Raw genomic sequence first — 21326 nt, 5'->3', positions numbered from 1 at the left:
GCAGAAAATGATAATTGATTTATTTAGTGATAGCACATTGAAACAGATGTTTTAGGACGAAAATATGTTGTTGAGTTTTGGTTACCAGTAAAGGACGATTTTCCCACTTTGACAAATAATGCTTTAGAAATTTTATCACCATATGTGAGATCTTACTTATGTGAAACAAAAAATTCTTATAATAAATAGTTATGTTTGCATGTATATTTTTATAATACTGTGTATTATTTGGCATAATTTCAGTTATATTAAGTATATTTAAATTAAATTGTTAGAAAAATAAGAAGGGGGGGGGGCGCAATATTTTTTTCATTCGAAAAGGGGGCGCAAGGAAGAAAAGGTTGGAAACCGCTGCATTAAGTGTTTGTGATATTAATTTAGAAAACCCATGTTTCTCACATGAAAAATTGTATGTTGTTTGTTTCCGTATTGGAAAACCATCAGATTTGTTTGTCTATGCGCCAGGTAATCAAACAAAAAACATCGTTTATCACAAAGCACTACAATGAAAATTGAACTTATTTTTGAATTATGATTTACATGGTTAAAATTACTTACTTTTAAATGTTTATGGTGTTTTATTTAATTATTTTTAATTCACACCGAATTATTACCAGGGTGACGGTTCTGTTCAGGATAATTTTTTGCAAAGAATAGAAAAAAGGTAGGCACAAAACACCGCCACATTACATTTTTTTCTTTTGACACGACGAAGTCTGTCGGGCCGGCTAGTTAATTATAATATAGATTCTACAGAACTCTATATATTAGAGAAAATAATACGAAATCATAATATCACTGCAGACATCATAAAAATTAATCACTTTGAAAAAAATATAAATTATAATCATATATAGGTACGTATTAGTGCCGAGCTTTAATTAGACAAGTAACAAGTATAAATTTCATAATTTACAAAAAATGAAATTTATACACGAATAGTAGTGAATTCTGTGGAATAATGAATTTGTTAAATATCGTTACACTAAGGTGTACATATTTTTTTAGACACTGAAAGAAAGTTCATAAACTGGAAACATTAATGCAGAAAATCATTAAGAAGAGACGGTACGGTTGTGCCATAGCACGGGAGTGACATATAATCATAACTGATAAACTATACTGATTTTGAGAAACGGTTCAAAGGGAGAAAGATAAAGTATTTTTGTTCGAACAAGTTTCTATTATCGCATTGAGTCAGCGTCCTACATTAACATGATCTGTAGACCGCATTGCTTTTAAAGAGTCAATAGTAAGTTTTTGTTGTTTGATTTCTTTTAATAATAACTGTATACTTGTATACTTTGTTTGTTATTATGTTATGAGTTGATCATTAGTAGTTAATTACCAGCAATTAGTTTTTGCGTAGGTAATTTAGCTTCGTCAAAACGATGCTTTGTATCCAAATTGTGCGTTGGGTACGGTTGTAACCTGTTTTTTATGTCTTTTTCGGTTGAAAGGCTGAACATGTAAGAAAAATCTAACTGAACTAAGACAAAATACTAAATAGAAAAGAAAATAAAAATGCAATACAGAAAAAGATTGATTCTATCTGATTTGTGGAAGCTCATATTCTGAAAGTAGGGGTGGCGTAAAACAGATTAAGTGCTAAATTACATGCAGTTTCTGGTTCCACATAAAATAAGCAGGTGATAGTCACTTTTACATTTGTAATTATGATTCTGACTAAATCTCGGTATGTTGATATATAGTTACTGTAATATTTTGACTGATTAATTAGAAGAAATTTATAATAAAACTAGTCGTGATGGTGACTTAGTAATTATAAGAAAAGTGATTGCATAATTCCGTTTATTTCTTGTCAACTTTATTAAAAAATATGTTATGCTATATATAGTTACATTATATACATAAGCCCTGTAATTCTTTAAATGATTATGTATGTGTCCAGGGGTATGGACGGTTGTGCCACTAGCTAGCCTTTTCTTGTATAATTTGATTTTATGGCTATTCCATCGTATTGAGGACAGTATTTCAGTATTTTCACGTAGACAAATGTTCAAATTACCATTTAATTTACTTTTCTTCCAGCTAACTGGTGAATTAATAAATTTATTGCTGATCGTAAAAAAGTGGCACGATTTTCAAAGCAAGTTATACAGTGTTTTTCAACAATGTTGTTTCCTTAATATATATATATATATATATATATATATATATATATTATTCAATAAGAAATATTAAAACAAATAAATCGACACTAATTGTAAGAATGTCACGATGCATTACACGATTAGTAAAGTATGCAAAAACAATTCAATGACGAAAATTACAGAAAAAACAATGCAAATATTATAACTTATTGAAATTTCTTAATGTTTATAATATACCATAGATTATTAAAATATTTTGTTCACAGTTTTACACAAATTTTAGAAAATGTAGTTTGTAATCAGTTTCCAAGTGATAAATAGTAAAAATCTGAGGGTTACAGCATTAAAGATAAAACTGCGATAAAATAAGGTTTAATAGACGCACTCTGATGAAACACTTTTATCTACTTCGATAATCACTTTAACGACAATATTGTAAGGAAGTGGATTAACAAAATATTTATATTTAAAATATTCGATCGTGTAAATATATTGTATACGAATGGGTAATAATAATTTCGTTGTCTTAAATGATTTTTATTAAAAGTGGCAACATAGAACCACACAAATATTGTTAAGTCATATATGATTTAATTTATCTATAATTTCCTATCCTATGATAATTATATTTTCATGCGAATGCATGCGAATTTTTATTTTGAATATCATTTTGAATCTTTTTCAATATTAATGTCGAATCTAATTGTAATCCCACCTTTTTTACTTAAAATATTTAAATATTTTATTCAGTGATCAATAATTATTTTTTAAACTTCTTTTCAAGTTTACATGCAAAAGCTCATTTTTCATAACTTGGATGCACCGCTATATCATGTACTAACAATAAGACTAAAACAAATACTTTAAGAATAAATTAATAACTAAGGAATGACCAATCATTATCAATAATAATAAACACTTTCAGTACGTAAAACTGCGTAATAATTTTACATAATTATTTTCTTTATCAAGATTAATCGAACGACTTCTAAATTGTGCATCTGTATTTAAAGCAATGTTAATGAAAGGCAACATTTGCGTTCAAAATACTTTCTCCAATTTTCAAATAAAATCAATACTGGAACACACTTTTCGAATAATTAGCAATAGAGTTTGATAAAAAAAATTAAAGGAAAGAAAATAAAAATAATTCAGATAAATTAATACTATAGAATTTGATGAAATATAACGTGGATATTTTCATGTCCAACGATACAGAATGTATTGAAATGTGATACCATAAAATTTGCGAATTTCCTTATAAAAGTATTCTCTTTCGAAAAGTTGAAAATGAAAAATCATTCTACAACAATATGGGCAATGCATTAATAGCTGTCAAAATATGAATGTGTATTGAATAATGATAATAAATTATTTAAAAGTGGGTTAAATACGAGATCCCTGAAGATCATCCAGAATTGATAACTACCCTGCTCAATTCCCTAATAATGAGACGTCTCAAAAGAAATTGGCCAACTTATTCAATTTAAATTATATTAATTTAATTTTATTTCTCTTTACTTGTAAATCTCTCATTGGAGAGACTACTTACGCAAATTAATATATGTTAATGTAAATGTGTAAATATGTATATGTGTAAGAGTTTATTTTTGTATATGTTATGTGTTTTATATAATCTGCCAAAGAGCTTATAAAAATTGTACTATTTTGGATTGCTGTTAAATATTTTGAATATTGCTGAATATTTGTTAAAATTATGGAAAATTGTTTGAATATGGTATACGGGACTTAAAGGTCCGCGGGTAATAAGGTTCATCATCGATATCTCAAAATCAAGTAATGTTAAGAACTTTTCAACAACAATATTTGAAAGTAGAGGAAAAAAGATGAATAACCACACTTTGATTCTTACGACGTTGCTATCGGGAGATAAACGGCAATGTTAGAAAATCCATAACAAAAGTATTGTTATTAGTATTTTGGTGATGAGCACAGTTGTTTAGTTTAATATAACTATTAAGTATACGTTATTTATTTGTTTCATAAGACGTTTTGATAATTTTAAGTTAGATTCAACAGTTTTTTTTTTATAAAAACTGGGTGCGGTAAAAAGGACCAACTAAACCTTTACCCTTGAAAAGGTGTAAACAATAAAAAATAGTAAGTGAAAAAGTAAATAAAGTTAAAAAAAGCAATTTTACAAGAGATAAATTGAATAAATAGTTATTTCAACTCTCTAATAAATATTTCTGAAAAAATAGTTATTCGAACTCTTTGATGAATATTTCTGAGGAAATACCTGATCAATACAGTGTTCTGTCTATTGGTTAAATAATGTAGCTATTATTTTGTGTAATCCCTTTAAAATTAAAAATAAGACACTGGAGCTGTTTACCCTCTGGCCGTCCGATTTTACCCTTTCTAAGGACCAGAGGACAAACTTTTGAAAGACAGCAAAAAAAAATACATTTTACAATGATGAATTAGCTGAGAGTTTTACTGAACATAGTCAGATAATTGTTTGTTTTACATGTGTTATTTGTGGTGTTATAAATCAAATTGGACCTTTGTGCCCCGCCTTACCCTATTTGTTGCATAAATTAATACTAATATAATTCACAATATGCGCTCATAACAAAACTTTAAATATTTTCAAGTAATTTAAATTGATGTTCAATTCATAAACAAAATTTTAAGTTTTAGCATATAGCATATGACTAAACGAAATTCAAATTCAAAATAAAATCTGCAATTTTAGTGTTTATACAAATTCCAGATATGTATGTGATTCGGTAGAATATTTGTACCAATTTGAAATATTTTTCATTATGCACAATGACCTACCGTAATACGGCCTCATCCTGTTGGAGGGCACGCACATGTGCTTTTTAGTATCCTTGATAAACTCTTTCTGATTGTAGATGGTCTTCCGGCAAATATCACAACATTTGATACAACTGTCGTTGTCCTTTTCGCGGTCAGGAGGCAACATCTTCAGCTGCGACGGATTCTTCTCCAGCACAAAATTTGACATCACACGATATCCAAAATAATCAGAACGCACTTTTTCGAAAAATTAACTATTATAAAATAATAATAAACTTAAAGCATTCACATTCACTTTTTGTAATTTGAAAAATTAAACCCAGAGTATTAGCTGATTTTGAAACTAAATGTTTTTTCATCGAAACGTAAATTAATATTCGTGATTAGAGTAGCGATCGAGTCCTATCATCGATTTTGTATACGGCGCTAAACGAAATGTCGGTTAGATTCATATATTTCTTCTTATAACCATACTGCATAAGATAACTGGATGTTGATTGTTTTTTGTCCTTTTTCATAGTTTTGTCTGGGCTTTTTGAGCAATACTGATTATATGTTTTTAATGACACGATGCCGATAAGAACGGACGTAAAGGATTTATCTCTTCGGTACATAATAATTTGTTTATGTTAGATTGTGACATTCGAGAGCTCATGATTTTGAGTATATGTATTATGTATTGGTTTCGCAATTTTTGCATTATTTTGAATTTTAATTTGAACATTTTGAAATATGTAAATCATTTATTTAATTTCGTTCACAACTATAATATGCATTCTGCAGAACTCTAAATATTATAAAAATAATACGTGGTCACAAACATAATAAAAAATAATTTTATAGGTAAGATTATTAATTATCATCATATAACAATCTTTTAGTTTTAATTAAGCAAGAAACAAATTTAAAATTCAAAATTTACAAAAAAAAATACTTTTAGTTGAAATATTTGTTCAAAAATAATTTTGTTTGTGAATAGAGCGAATATTGGCAAAGGACGCAAAATATGTTCTAAAAAACTATATACATATTGTTATAATCTCTATAAAGCACCAAACGTTTGATGTACATATATATATCAAGTACTCATTTTCATCGACAGCACGTTTTTGCCATCAGCAAAAACCAACTGTCTCTGCAAGGTGTCTTTTGAGCCAACAAAATATTATTCTCCATTTATTTAATTTATCTCTTGTAAAATTACTTTTTTTAACTTAATTTTCTTCTTGTTTGTTCTTTTAATAAGTTATTTTTTATTTTTCACACCTTTGCAGTGAGGATTTAGTTCGTCCTTTTTACCTCACCTAGGTGTAAGCTTTTATAGAGGTTTATAATTTTTTTTTTAATCTAACTTAAAATTAATAATACATTTTATAAAACAATAAAAAAACGTATACTTAAAAATTATATTAAATATAAAAAAATTATATCTCATAAACTTAGCAACAGTGCTCACAACCAAAATAAATAACTACAAAAGAAAAACGGTTATATCGCTTTTCTCGCGATAGCAACGTCGTAAGAATCAAGGTGATGGCTGGATATACATCATTTCCCCTCTTCTTTCAAAATTTTTGTTAAAAAATTCTTAACTTTACTTGTTTTCGAGATATCAGTGGTGGAGCTTTTTAACTGCGAAGCTTTAAGCCCTGCTCTACCTTATTGAGCTAAAATTTGACTTGCGTCCACGTTTTCTTAAAAACAGCTGCACCGTCATTTAAAAACTTTGAAGCCAGTAGATAAAACCCGATAAGCTTTCCGAACGATTGGCAGAGCCATTTTTTTAAATTGAGAAAAAATTGAACAAAATTGAAAAATTGAATTGAAGTTTTGTGAATTTAAATGTTAGGTATAGTTGGGAATCGAGCTGATTTGTTTTCGGTGAAGATCGGCCGAACTATTTCTTCGTAATTCATTGTAAAAAAAATAACGATTTTGAGGAGACTTTGTAAAATGGTAGAGATCATTGGCTTAATTATAAAAATTCTTTAGAAAATTATACAATTTTACTAGTTGCTGTTGCAAATTGTCATCACAATTTTAAAAGTTGCTACATCTGAATTTGTATTGATTATGTCGATTATTTACACATACCAAAAAGTTCAAGCAACTTATATTGAAGGGAGATGTCCTTTATCATTTTTCCAATTATTTTATCTTTTTATCAATTATTTTAATTTTAAAAAAACATAGGATAAATACTAATAAATAGTACCCAATTTAATGTCATTAAACGAACATATCGCAAGAATTCATAAAAACGTACGTGATTGGTTATTTTAATATTTATCCTATTTAAATGTAAAGAATTCTATGCCGTTTTTAGCCGCAGGTTTTATACAGATCTCATATACTTTGATCAAGTGCAAAAGCCCGTCTCATAGATAAAAAAGCGCCACCGCTACTTGTACTTCTTGTTTAAGAGTAAACAATCTTGTATATCAATAATAAATAAACACATCTGTTCTATATGTTGACTATTGATTATTTTGTTTAAAGCCACATAACCATATGAAAGATTATAATTTCAAGTATCTAAAATTGACGATTTCGACTTAAGAGGTAAATTTCTCAAATCGACCATATAGAATGGGAACGGGGGGCAACTGTTTTAGTCTTTCGCTGCACATATTTATTGTAGTACATATAATGTTTGATTTGGTATAAAATAATAAAAAAGTTAATATTAAACTTTTTCATTCAGAATTGACACATATATGTCGTGTCAAAAATGTTTCAATTAGCATTACAGTCGTAGAAAATATAATTGCATAGATAAAAGAAGAGTATAATTGTATGTCCTTAGGGAATGTAACCCCACAAACAAATTTCGATACTGGTATTTTCGCTTTTAAAATCGGTAATACCAATAGTCATATTATTTTTAAAAATGTAAACAAAATAGAATGTAAATATAAAAAATAGACCTATTATCGATATAAATTAAAATAAAAAATAAAAAACTGAAAATAAGTATCGAAACAACTAGGTATCTACTATTGAGCACATTTCATCGAAATCAAACGTATGTGTCAGAAAGACCAAAAACTAACTCATATTACAATATTATATTAAATTGAATTGCATGTATTTTTTTAAAAAGTTTAAAACATTAATTTTTTGATACTAATTTAAAATCCAATACTTTATTAAAAATAGTATAATATTATAAATGTTGAGTGTTTTTATTTAAAATAAAATAATGATGGAAAATAATATATATTTTCGAGACGTGATACTTTTTACGTAAAGTAATGATATTATATAATTGTTGTTTTTGTTATTCGTATTTTGTTATTTAGTATTAGGATAAATAACAATCTTTTTTTTAACTAGTTGGTATTGGTATTTTGCCTTGAGGCAAGTTACATAAACTTCCCGATATGTGTAAATAATCGACATAAACAATAAAATATGAATTAATTTATGAGTGATTAAAAGTATTCCGAGTGAATTTATTACACATGATTGAAAGCGAACGAACACGTTAAATCGGAGTATTTTCTAAAAGCAAACTTTCAAAAATCAATAATTTTTATAATTGAACCAGTGTCTGTAACACTTTAATAATTTAGTAGGTTCATTAAGACCAAGAACTCTATCATTATATCAAGTAAATCGTCTAATTTTAATTTTAACAAACGTTAGAGAAACTACTCATTTTCTCAAAGATTGATAAAATTTTAAAATTAAACTACTTGTCGTAAGGCCGTAATATTTTAGTAAGTTCCATGAGACAATAATATATATCGCCAAAAAAAATTCCATAAAAATCTGCTTGATTTTTTTTAAACAGTTAATTACAAGAAAACGGCTCCTTAGATTTTAACCTAAAACTAATTAGTATCATTCCCAACTAATATCTTTCGAACAGTTTTTGATTTTTTATAATCGATACGGTAGTATGAGCTTAATTGTGGACGAAAAGTTTAACACTTTTTTCCAAATTACAAAAAAACGGCTCGGCAGATCGTCTCACAAAACTGACAAACGATAATCCTCATCAAGATACATCAAATGGTTTTTAAATTTCTGAAATCGGTTCAGGCGCTTTTGAGCAAACGTCGATGAAAGGTTTAATTTTGACAAATACCAAAACAATTTTAATTTTTGCAAACTTGGACGAATTTTTAAAGCTAAACGAGTTGTCGTAGGGCCGTAATATTTTAGTATAATCTAGAAGACTATGGTATCTACCGTAAAAAAATAATAATATAAATCGTCGAAAAAATTTTTTCAACTCTTTATCACAAGGAAACGGCCCGGCCGATCACTACCAAAAACTCATCAGCACGATTCCCAACCAATATCTTTCGAACGGTTTTTGAGTTTTCAAAATTGAATCAGAATTGCGGGCTAAAATGTGGACGAAAAAGTTTTCACTTTTCTGCTATTTACAAAGAAACGGCTTGGCTGATCGTCGCGCAAAATTGATAGACGCTAGTCCTCATCGCGATACATCGAATGGCTTTTAAATTTTTGAAATCGGTCCAGCCGTTTTTGAGAAAACGTCGATTTACGGAAAAAAATTTGTTCATACACACACACACACATACTTTTTCCAAATTTGGTTTCATTCGATTCAGAATGGCTTGAAACGTCGAGAAAACATAAAATTAGCGAATCGGACTTTTTGATGAAAACAAACTTCTCCTTCAGGAAGTTAATAAGAAACACTTTTATTAATAATTATGATTAATATGTATGAAGTTAGAACAAAAATAAATTATCAGTGGTTTTATTTTGTTTATTTTGAGTATTTTTATATAAAATATTTTGGCGCCGATATCACTTTAAAATGCCGTTTCATTATACATGAAAGGAAATAAATTTCATCATTTATCAGTCGATTATATTCTCTCATTTGCTTATACAACAGATCGGCCTGAAGTGACATCGGTTGCGATTATGGAAATTAAAGTCTAAATGGTACCGAGGAAATTAAATTCAAGTGTTATAAGTTTTAACTAGCGCTTATGTTTCAATATCTAAATTCCGATATTTTTAGGTAAATACCGGTATTAACGTTTTAGTGTTCAAGTCGCGCGATCGCGCATCTGCTCATTCTATCGAAAAGTGCCAAATGCGCGGGAACGACACTCATGTCAGTATGTTCTTGAGTTTGATTCTGTCTAAAAATTGTTGGATTTTTTACAGAAGTTTTGATTTTTCGCCTAAGTTATCATAAAATAAACTAACTAAATATTCATGTAAAGCGAAAATTGTAACATTTTTACGAAAGTTACACATTATTTTCTCTTACTTTAATTTCAGAGGGTAATTAGTCCTAGCATTTTTGCATACACATATTGCGAAAAAACGTGTGGCACTGAGTCGGTTAATATACCGCCGAAAATTTAGATGGTATACCGCTATACTAGTATACCATTATGAATGGATTTTTATCATATTTTAATAGTTCAATAGCGGTGTTTAGATTTGTTTAAATTTAGAGATATGTAAATATATTACATAAAATTCTTTATTTTAACAGCATTTATAGCTATATGCATATGTGAATTTTTAATACTATAGAAATTCAAATAAAATATTCTATTTCTGAAAGCTTTACATTTTACATTTTAAGTAAAATACACGATATATCGGTTAGTTTGAACAAAAATTACAAATACATTCATATGTACATATATTTGTGCGTATTTGTCTGTCATGATTCATAAAACAAGGTTAGGTGACAGAGACACAACAGTATATTTCCAATTATGTACTTACAACCATAGATAAATAAGTATTACTTACAACATTACAATACAATGGTATCGTTAATTTGGGTTATTATATTACAATTAGTGTTTTAAATGTATGCATTCGGTATGGATCAATAATGAAATAAGGCCTACATTAAACATTATTGTAGCAATGTATCTATAACAAACGATGTAACGGTAATGCCAAATGCCACATATAACGGTAGCCTCGAACGTTTAATGAGGGTTTATAATGCATGTTGCACGACTACCTTAGTGTGCGTGTGCGGCCATCTTTCATACTAGCTTAAAAGTCAAACATAGAATCAAACCAAATTATCAAAAGCTGTTATGCAACAAATAAAATATTTTAAAATAATCGTAATGCCATATGCTACGGCATGAAATACTTAATTATATTTATCATTTTCAACTTCCATATTGAAATGATAAATGAAGCCATATTGGCACGTAATATGAATTTTCAAATTGAGAGTAAATAAAAAAATATTATAAATAAATACATTTATTATATCCATTTTGTTTTGTAATATTGTTAAAATGCAAAATCTGTAGAATATACTCGAATATGAATTGTCGGTGTGTTTCAAAGATAATTTCTTTATTCTGTTGTGTTGACATGTAAATAACTTTGTTTTTGTAACATGTCATGTTGGCATTCGTGCGTGTGAGTAATGGCGGTATGTATTGGCTTGTGATGCGCGGCAGTTTATTTTGATAGAGTGCATTATAGTAATATAGTAAATAATTTTGAAATTTGTGACAAGAAGAATAAAAATGTCAAGTAAGTTTAACATCGGGGATTTGGTGTGGGCCAAAATGAAGAGATTTCCATCGTGGCCTGGCCGAGTTTCAAATATTCCCCCCTAAATTGAAGAAACCTAAAAACAGTGCTGGGCTTCATTGCATTTATTTTTTTGGTTCAAATAACTATGGTTGGATCGAAGAAACTTTTCTAATACCGTATTTAGAAGGTAAAGAAAAATTGATCTTTGTAAAACAGCTGCGTTCAAAGAAGCTATCAAACAAATCGATGCTTATATTGACGACCCCAAAAAGTACGAAGCTGTATTCGAGAATAACGAAGATGAAGCAGATTTTAAATTCAATGAATTAAAAGAAAACGAAGATAAACCAGAAAAAGTGAAGCCTTTGAAAAAAACTCCTGGACGAAAACGTTTAAACTCTACAATTCCTTCTGATACCCCCCCTAAAGCTTTAAAACCTACTATTACTACAACTACTGTGGATTTTGATAATGATGATTCAGTGGGTACCGAGCCTGAAAGTTCTTCATACATTTCAAACCATTCAGTTTCCAGTCGACAGATCTCTAGCTTATGGAACAAACCACAGGTAAATAGGCCATTGACTCCACCTATTAATTTGAAAAATATATCTCCTATTCTCGCTGGAAAAAATGTCTCACCCACTAATAAAGTAATTGGATTTCTTGGCCTTGGTATCATGGGGCGTGCAATGGTAAAAAACTTAATCCACTCAGGACATAAAGTCGTTGTGTGGAATAGAACAAGGGCAAAGTGCAACGATTTTTTAGAAACTGGAGCTAAAATGGGTCTTGCCCCTTGTGAAGTTGTAGATGCGGCAGATATAATATTTTCATGTGTCCCCGATCCTCTAGCAGCAAGAGAAATGATTTTTGGAAATTGTGGAGTGCTACAAACAATGACTATTGGAAAAGGCTATGTGGAAATGACGGGAATCGACTCGGAGTGTTCGCATGACATTGCTGATGCCATTGTGGAGAAAGGAGGAAGATATTTAGAGGCACAAATACAAGGTTCTAGAATGCAAGCGGAGGAAGGATCTCTTATAATACTTGCTGCAGGAGATAAAGATCTTTTCCAAGATTGTAATTCTTGTTTTAATGCCATTGGAAATAACTGTTTGTTCCTAGGAGCAGTGGGTACTGCAACTAAAATGAATTTAGTTCTACAAACAATAAATGCAATATCAGTAGCGGGATTAGTAGAAGCAATGGCATTGGCAGACCGTACTGGCCTTCAAAAAAAGGATGTTTTAGAAATTCTTGAACTGACAACCATTGCCAGCCCGGCAATGATAGAGAAGAGTAATTCAATTATTATGGGGGATTACAGCACTCACACCAGGCTCACACATTTACAAAAAGATTTGCGTCTAGCTTTGGGTATGGCCGAGGACCTAACCTTACCCATGCCTGTCACAGCGACTGCTAATGAAGTGTTGAAACATGCAAAACGCTTGGGGTTTGGGGAAGATGATGTATCAGCCTTGTATTTCAGAGCACGTTTTTAAATATAAATTTATATATGGTTTTATAATATATAAAATTTTAGACTAATTTATATATTTCCACAACAGAAGCATATAATTTAGAAATTTATTTGTTTATAATTATTGACTAAGCTAAAATTTTGTACTTTTGGAAAATTATTTCTATTAGGAGAATGTAGTTAAGTTCACGTGTTGGATAATTTGTGTTTTAAATGTTTTACATGTAGGTGCAATGACATGTATTGAAGAATAGTAATTTAAATTTCTGTACATAATTTTACAATAAAGTAAATGTTTAGTTATTGCATAGATTGCATATGTTGCATACTATATTGAAGTGGTACTACATTTTATTTTAGTTTACAAAAATTTTAACGTTATTGAATTTTAACATTAATTTATGAGTTTTACCTTTTTTAGCACTTCTATGATGTATTTTTTATTGAAAAATGTATTGTAAGTACAAATAATAAATCCTATTATAATGTAATTAATCTTTTATTCATCGTAAAGATCCCATTAATTAATTCATACTGTGAGAAACAACATACATTGTAGTTTGAATTGTAATTTTCTCTCAATTTCCATATGCAGTGTAAACATCAACTATATAATTATTGCTATTATTCTAGCAATAATTTTATATCGTTTCAAAACAAATTTATTCTTAAAATATGTTTGTACAGTGCTGCTAAATCAGTGTTTGGTTATAAACGCCGTCTTTCCCTTACGTCAGTGGTTTTCAACCTTTTACTATGGTGCCCCACGTTCTTATAAAAAATATTGTTTAAATTAAACTTTTAATTTCATAAATTATCAACTGATATTATATTTTAATTACAAAAACTACAAAATGTATGCAATATTATGTAAAAGTATACATTTACTCATTAGTTATTTATTAGCTGTATGCTCTCCTGAGGGTGCGCGCCCCAAAGGTTGGTAACCACGGCCTTATGTCATAAATTGCATATGGCAGTATGGCACACAAGCTTCTACTTTCTAAACCGTGCTAAAATTGACTGATAAGTTATTATAATTAATTTATAATTATACGAGAAGGCGAACTGTGTGAACAATAGTGCTAATTTTGTTAATTAAGTAATAGTTATTGAGCGCCAAAATGCTTATAAAACCAATATAAATCTAAGATGCAGGTTATATGTAAAAAGAGTTCATTTTTTTATTTTGATCGCCGGTAATGTGCGGGACTATACTGAGTTCTTTATGCCTTTATTCAAGTACCTTTCATAGTTTACATTTTTAACGGATTTACAATTTATATTGAAACTTTAACTTAATCCACTGCTATGCATTTTATAAAAAAGTTGTACACTATCAGAAATAATGATCTGATACTGATACCACTTAAAAAGTACTCTAACAATTATAGTAAAATCACGGAGTTATTGCCTACTAGAGAACAGCTAAGATTAGAAATGCAATTAAAATCAGATGCAGCTCGGGCAAAGTTTAATGATGTCTTCAAATGGTATGAACAATTCACAGGACTTTCTGAAGTTAGAATTGCTCAACAAAAAGTATTAGATGCCCAGGATCAATTTACTACAGTTCAAAACAAGCGAAGGGAAGTCTATAATTTATTGTCTGAGGTACAGTTAAAAAGGAAAGATATACATGATAAACTGCAACTTTCAAAGCCTGGAGAACCCAGATACCTAAAACTTATTATGGAAGATCATGAGGTGAGATTTAATACAGTTTGTGAACTAGACCTATTATATCTTTTAGTCACAAAAGTTACTATTGAACATTTCAAGATCTAATTAAGTTTGGATTGAGTAACTAATAATATAGGAGATAATGATGCTTTATATTTGCTTTTACACATCTATCATTAGTTTTTAGTTAAAAACTTATGACTGGTAACATTATTGCTAATTGAAGCTATAACAGCATTTCAACTAAGGTATTTATAATACATTAAGCAAAACGATTTGTATAAGACCTAGTGTTATCAACTTACCTTCCTTTCTTTATTGTTGTATTAAGTACGAAAATAGTCAATGACTGATGTATACTTTGATATACATGAATTTTTCAGATGGTGATAAATATTTTAATAAAACTTCCTAACAGACATCAATCCTGATACTAAAATATAATGAAAACTAAGATAAAAGTTTCATAAAATAAATTTAATCAATCGATATGTTTTGAGTCCCATTTTGACTCTTCCTCAGTAGAAACACACAAGTAAATAATACACAAACACAAAACAAAAACATGTCAAAGAAATAATTAATTTGCAACAAGCATGTTAGTGAAAAATAAATATTAATTATTTGCCCTTCGAAAAAGAAATGAACAAAAAAAAAAATCGAACGTCATATCTCAAAGGATGAAATTCGAATTGGTAAAATCCATATTATATATATATATATATATATATATATATATATATATTGATCTATTTCTCATCATGTGTAATAAGTCGGACGACAGAACTTACCAGAACATATAATTCATGGATGTCCAACGTATTATTAAATTATTCATTAAATTATAGCATATATACTCAAATTTTTATTTTTTATATGGAATATTACACCTTTAAAATGCATATCTAATATTAATGATATGTTAGTTTGTTAGATTGTATTTGAATTTGTGAAGCAGCAGATTGTAACAATGTACATATTAGAAAATATCAATTAAATGTGAAGCATGTGTAAATTACATTAATTTAATTTAATTTTAATTACTGTTCTAGATCATAGGTCAAGAAAATAAATTAAAAGAATCATTTATTGATGTAGAGAAACTGGAACGTGAACTTTTTACAAATCTTACCACTGCAGTCCGAATTTCACATGAAAGGGAACGCTTGCAAGCTGATAAAACAAAATACTGGTCCATTATTGGATCTATAATAGGTACTTAATACTTTTTATTTATAATTGCGTAAAGTAAATTTTATGTTTGAACTAATTTGTAAGCTATTTAAAAGTTTTTTTTATATAGTTTTCTAATTGTAAGATATTGTAAAAGCAAAAAATTCATATTTTCAATTTCTGTATGAATTATGACCTATAAGAAGCTTTTTCAATTACAACTTTTTATGTGTAGTATGTTTTAATAACATTTAAGATTCATTTGGTAAATATTATTTCAAAATAATAAAAAAATAGCTATATTTATTTTGTCACATTGGAATGTCAATAACACTACTTCGAAACGATGTATAAATTTAAATAAAAACATAATGTTACTCTGTACTAAACAAGTGCCATTGGCAACAGATTTTTAAGAATTGAAAATGCTTGGTATGTACTTGATAAATACTACTGTCAGGCTCCAAATTTTTATTCTAGCATTGAATTATAATAACTGATGAAAGGAATTAGTGTACCAAATAACTTGAAAATAATTTTGGCATTATTATGAAGGGTTCTGTTTTAAATTATTAAAGATGAGCTTGTGTCTTTTATTACTTAATTTTTTAATTTATTGAGTTCTTTAATATTATTTAATATTATATTTGTCTAAATTGATTATTATATCATAGTAAGGATTGTAGTAATTAATTTTATACTGATCTTTTCACACTTAATTTTAGGTACCATAATTGGAATAATTGGATCTTCAATTAATAATTCCCACAAACTGAAGGAAATTAAAGTTATGTTGAAAGAAATTGCAGCTATTACTCAAGTAACATCAGATACTTCAGTTGACAAATTATCAAAAATAGAGAATATAGTCAAGACCACATTTAAAGAAAATATTGCAAAACCTGTGATGAAAACATTTGGTAGCCAAACATCATTTAATGACTCATTTAAAAGTAATGAGCAAGATTTAAAATTAGACAGGATACATATGCACATGATTGCAATTGCAGGTATCTTGACACTATTAATGTGTTCTTGTTGCAGATAACAGTTGAATTTTATTTATATTATTTGAATGCATTTAATTATGTTACATATGAAATATAGTTTAGGATAAAAAGAACTTTTTATAATCTAAACGTAATGAAATTGCGTTGAATTACCAAATAAGTGACGTACCACATCTGTGATAATGTGATGTGTAATAAATGCCCACCTGAGTTAATTTAAATATTTCATATTTTTTTTACACAATTTATATATTTTTTATATGTAATGTAACCTCAACTATAGGCTTTGATAATATAATGTATTATGATACTTTATATAACACGTTTCAAATTAATAAAAACTGAATAATTTATATATATGCATATATCTTGAGGATTGTTTGTTTGACGTTGAAACATATTGAATTGATTTAAACAGCCAATGTGTTGTTGAAAGAAAAGTTTATTTTGAATTTTTGTATACGTTTTGAGACTCAATGTGTCTCATCATTCAGCTAAAAGAAATTTACAATTGAATGATATTGTGAATTTCTCTTAGCTGAATGATGAGACACATCTAGTCTCGAAATGTATAAAAAAATTTAAAATAAACTTCTTTTCGACGCATTGGCTGTTTAAATGAATTATATATATATATATATATATATATATATATATATATATATATATATATATATATAGTGTGTGTGTATATGTGTATGCATTATTTAAAATTTATCATTATTCAAATTTATATTTGTTACTCTATCATATACTTTGTGGTTTTTGTTATTTTTAATTACTTGTGCGTTTATTATGCGCTGAAAAAGAGTCAAATGAATGGGTTTGGAAAAGTTTGAAGCATAGCTTAGTTTGCATTAAAGCACATGAGTTTTAGTTACATGAGTATGCAGAATATTCAGGGTTGGGCATATTGCCGAATATACTATTTGTCGCAAGCCTAATAAAAAGTCAAATTGTATTTCTATTCCATTTTTATTATATGAAATATTACATATGATTATTGTCTAAATCTTAATTTAAAAGTATAAAAATAGTGATTACTTTTTGGGGTAATGAAGAGTACATTTTAAGGTTACTAAATGATTATCTGCTAGTGTAAAATATATAAAATACTAGTAAGTACATCAAATATATGTTACAATATTTACTAAATATCTACAGCAATCAAGCAAACTCAGCCATACTTCAAACAACTTTAAATAAATATTCACAAATTTTTGTAGATCTATTCAGTCCTAAAGGAATATAAATATTATATTCCGTACAATTTTCAAATAAAAATACATTTTAAAACTACTTTAAAGCAATAGAGAGTTGATATCACTGACATGATTTTAACTAATTATATTGCGTGAACTGACTGACGTAAGACAACAATGATGTCATGTTAAATTGATGGTTACTCTTTCGATGCATACATCATGCTATAACTAAAATAATTTAAACTAAAATTCTATCATGAAACTAAAATTCTATCATAAAACTAACATTCTTAGGAAGATAATTTCACTAAATACAAGTACTTCTACTAATATTTTGCCTGGAATTAAATTTCGTTTAAGTAGATTAACTTATACAATATGGCAAAGCCAGTATTAAAGTTACTATTAGGGAATAGTGATGAAAAATTCTTCCAATTTGAATTGATGTCACTTATCATTTTTATTAGACTAGTAATTTAATCTAAGCCTGGTGAAAAAATTCAATAACATAATAAACGATCACATACCAGCACATGTTTAAAAATAATATCAATAAATTATATCTGAGATTAATGTGGCAAGATAACATAAGGATATTGTTAGACACAAACATGGATACTCCCACAACACGCACTCACAAAAATTAAGTTAAAAGTAAAGTCAAATTGTACAGCTTATCACTTTAGTTATAATAATCTTAAGAGCTTCTATAATTAACATTATAAGAATGAGATTTTGTAAGTTCGGTCATAATAACTCAATGTCATAGTACTTTTTCCAATTTTATTTGGAACTTTAGTCTTAGATAATATATTTCGATAATTATAAAATAAAGGTTTATAAAGATGCATTTTACAGTAGACTTACATATGATCTAGATATCATATAGCATATAGTAACTTCTTGGTATAAAATTTTGAATATTTTTGTGACATTTTTCTAATCAATGTAAGATGCAAGTGAGAGACTTGAATTTAGCGATTCGAGATATTCAATTTGATTACTAAACTAATAGGCTGAGTATTCAATATATTTTTTTTTAGATAATGATCATATCCAGGATATTGGTAAAAGTTGAAAGCTTAATAAATTCAATTTAGTGGAAAGAAACAAAACACCTGGGTTATGTCTATGTTTCTGTTACCAATATGCTAAGTTTTTGCAATCTTGGTTTGCAGGTACAAGATTATGAGCATTTTGTAAATATTTTATTAAACTTTGTGGCTTACTATACAATTTTGTTTGATCTGGTACCACAATGAAGTATACTCTGTATTGTATAGCACGGATGTTGCAAATATATTGGTAAGGGGTGACAGGTTGAAGTCTGAACTCTACTAACATGTTAATAATTTCTAATTAATATAAGGCATTTTTACATTCATAGAACGAATAGGAGGACATCGGCCACTAGCTGCCACTCCGTTGGCTTCATCCATGTTGTATAGAAGCACAAAAACGTAAAATGTTTCAGGAAACGATCGTCTTCTGTATTGTGATTAATATTAGGCTTCTGAGTTAAGGCTATTTTGGTATTAAACATCAAAAGTTATATCGGCTTATAGTGGAGTACAAAGGATTACTAAAGATTTATTTGCTTTATGCGTGAGACCTATTAATATTCTTCTGTTTGCCAATTTTATAGTTGTTTGTAATTTAAATGAATAATTGGATAATTTTTGGTAAGTTTGATACAAATTTACTAAATTTAGTTTAGTTCAGTAATCAGTTTTTGGTTCTGGTACTGTAATTTCTTAATTTAAGGGTATTGAAATATCTAAAATAATAAGGCATCTCGATCTTAAACCATTCCATGGTTAATTTTAGCGCTGTATTCATCACCATTCTCATCATTATCTGAGTTTGAAGCAGATGGTACTTTGTGGTAATCATAAGGATCATCGCTATTGGACTCTGACAAATCATCGTTATTGCATTCGTTATCAAGATCACTCAAGTTTTCACTAACATCACCATATTTTAGCATACCATGTCCCATTTCATTTCCTTCGTTACATAAGAAAGCTTTATTTTCGCTGAATTTTCTAGTAGGTTTGTTATATATTTGCATCTCCTTCATGTCCTCTGTTGGTGTTTTGGTGTAATTTTTCTCATTTTCTGCCGAAAAGAATGGAATGGCTTTTTCTAACGATTTATTCAAAATATCTCCCAAACTCTTATTTAACCAGTTTTCTCCTTGTTTTTTTGTATTTTGCAACTTATCAATATCAATTAAGCTTTGTGCTTCGGTTTTAAAGTTTTCTTCGCATGGACTATAAATAGAACCAGACGTTTTTCCTAAATACTTTTCACTGATCGGATCCATCGACTTGTGGCCCTGATGTTTAAATCCTTGAATGTGTTTTCCAGTTGATTTACCGTTGTCATCTTTCAACCAGCTCTTAGAATTAGGGACATTGTATTGTTTGAAATTATCAGATATTGAACGACCTTTGTAAGAAACTGTCATCAGAACCTTTACTATAGATGTTATGAGCATTATTGACCCGAGAATAAAGCCTCCGTATAAGATTACTTGTTCCGCAACAGGCATTATGTTGAGATAGAAGATGAATTTATTATTTATGCTGCTAGGAAGTTCAGGCATTCCCTGGAATCATAATAGATTGATATGATTTTCATAAATATATTCAGATATTGAAATAGATATATCATATGATCTCAGTATTACTTTATCAATGCCAGAAAAGGGATTGTTTTTTGTCGAGCAATTTTTGAGACAATTTTTCAATATATTCTCTGAACTTTTATTAACTTACTTCTTGATGATTATTAAATCTCTTCGAATTCTATTTTGTACATATATTCTTATATCCTAATAAATATGTTAATTTTACATAAACTTACAATTTCAAACCAAAGCATAGGTAGAACCATATTTGAAAATCGCCCAACTTTTGCCATACTTGATAAATCTGTAAACACCATATTAATTTGCAGGCGAACTGCTACTTTCACTGGCATTCCGGTATTCTGTATTAAAACAACAATATAATTTATTAGAATATACTTTTATTATATCTATAATGTTTACCATAATCATAAAATTTCATTTTGTCATCAATTTCTTATAGACTTTAACAAAATTTGAGTGAATAATTTTAACTTACGGGTTCGATATGAATTTCCGTTTGATGCAAATTGATGTCAGGTTGGGTTCCGTTGACTTGTTCTTTAAGCATTTGATCGCCTTTATAGAAATGTGGATAACTCAATGCTATTGGGAAACCATAATAACAGTCTGTGACATCAATTAAACCATCTGGTAGACAACGGCCTATAACAAATTAATATTCTTATTTTGGAAATGCTGACAAAAACACTTTGT

The 21326-nt window shown here is 28.5% G+C and overlaps 4 protein-coding genes across 5 annotated transcripts in view; 2 read left to right on the top strand and 2 right to left on the bottom strand.

Moving 5' to 3' along the window:
- The window catches only part of LOC113375131 (lysosome membrane protein 2-like), a 51768-nt gene extending 46644 nt beyond the window's left edge, over positions 1-5124 (bottom strand). The window contains exon 1 of the mRNA XM_026615079.1: positions 4920-5124. Within this exon, the coding sequence (XP_026470864.1) occupies positions 4920-5109 (190 nt within the window). The 5' untranslated portion in view covers positions 5110-5124. The remainder of the gene's footprint in view (positions 1-4919) is intronic.
- Positions 5125-11275: 6151 nt separating this feature from the next.
- On the top strand, positions 11276-13288 carry LOC113378846 (putative oxidoreductase GLYR1 homolog). The gene is given in 3 exon segments (XM_026619464.1): positions 11276-11491; positions 11493-11619; positions 11622-13288. Coding segments are annotated over 3 exon segments (1518 nt in total). The 5' UTR covers positions 11276-11407; the 3' UTR covers positions 12929-13288.
- A 420-nt stretch (positions 13289-13708) lies between these two features.
- On the top strand, positions 13709-17069 carry LOC113378848 (coiled-coil domain-containing protein 51-like). Of its 2 annotated transcripts, XM_026619468.1 has the most exons (4): positions 13709-13845; positions 14417-14613; positions 15642-15804; positions 16488-17069. In XM_026619468.1, exons 1-4 carry the CDS (start codon positions 13761-13763, stop codon positions 16808-16810), a joined length of 768 nt encoding a protein of 255 aa, XP_026475253.1. In that variant the 5' UTR covers positions 13709-13760; the 3' UTR covers positions 16811-17069. The 2 variants fall into 2 exon arrangements, with proteins under 2 accessions (XP_026475253.1, XP_026475252.1); XM_026619467.1 differs by lacking the exon at positions 13709-13845 and having other exon boundaries at positions 14071-14613; positions 16488-17068.
- Positions 17070-19673: 2604 nt separating this feature from the next.
- The window catches only part of LOC113375130 (scavenger receptor class B member 1-like), a 64020-nt gene continuing 62367 nt past the window's right edge, over positions 19674-21326 (bottom strand). The window contains exons 7-9 of the mRNA XM_026615078.1: positions 21109-21275; positions 20846-20971; positions 19674-20588 (exon numbers count right to left, since the gene is read on the bottom strand). Of these exons, the coding sequence (XP_026470863.1) occupies positions 19779-20588; positions 20846-20971; positions 21109-21275 (1103 nt within the window). The 3' untranslated portion in view covers positions 19674-19778. The remainder of the gene's footprint in view (positions 20589-20845; positions 20972-21108; positions 21276-21326) is intronic.

The sequence above is a fragment of the Ctenocephalides felis genome, unplaced genomic scaffold, assembly GCF_003426905.1.
Source record: "Ctenocephalides felis isolate EL2017-DRISC unplaced genomic scaffold, ASM342690v1 CF-g0.4_SCAFFOLD_01886, whole genome shotgun sequence".
Taxonomy (NCBI): domain Eukaryota; kingdom Metazoa; phylum Arthropoda; class Insecta; order Siphonaptera; family Pulicidae; genus Ctenocephalides; species Ctenocephalides felis.
The sequence above is the reverse complement of the archived record's forward strand: the minus strand, read 5'-3'. Positions and strand labels throughout refer to the sequence as shown.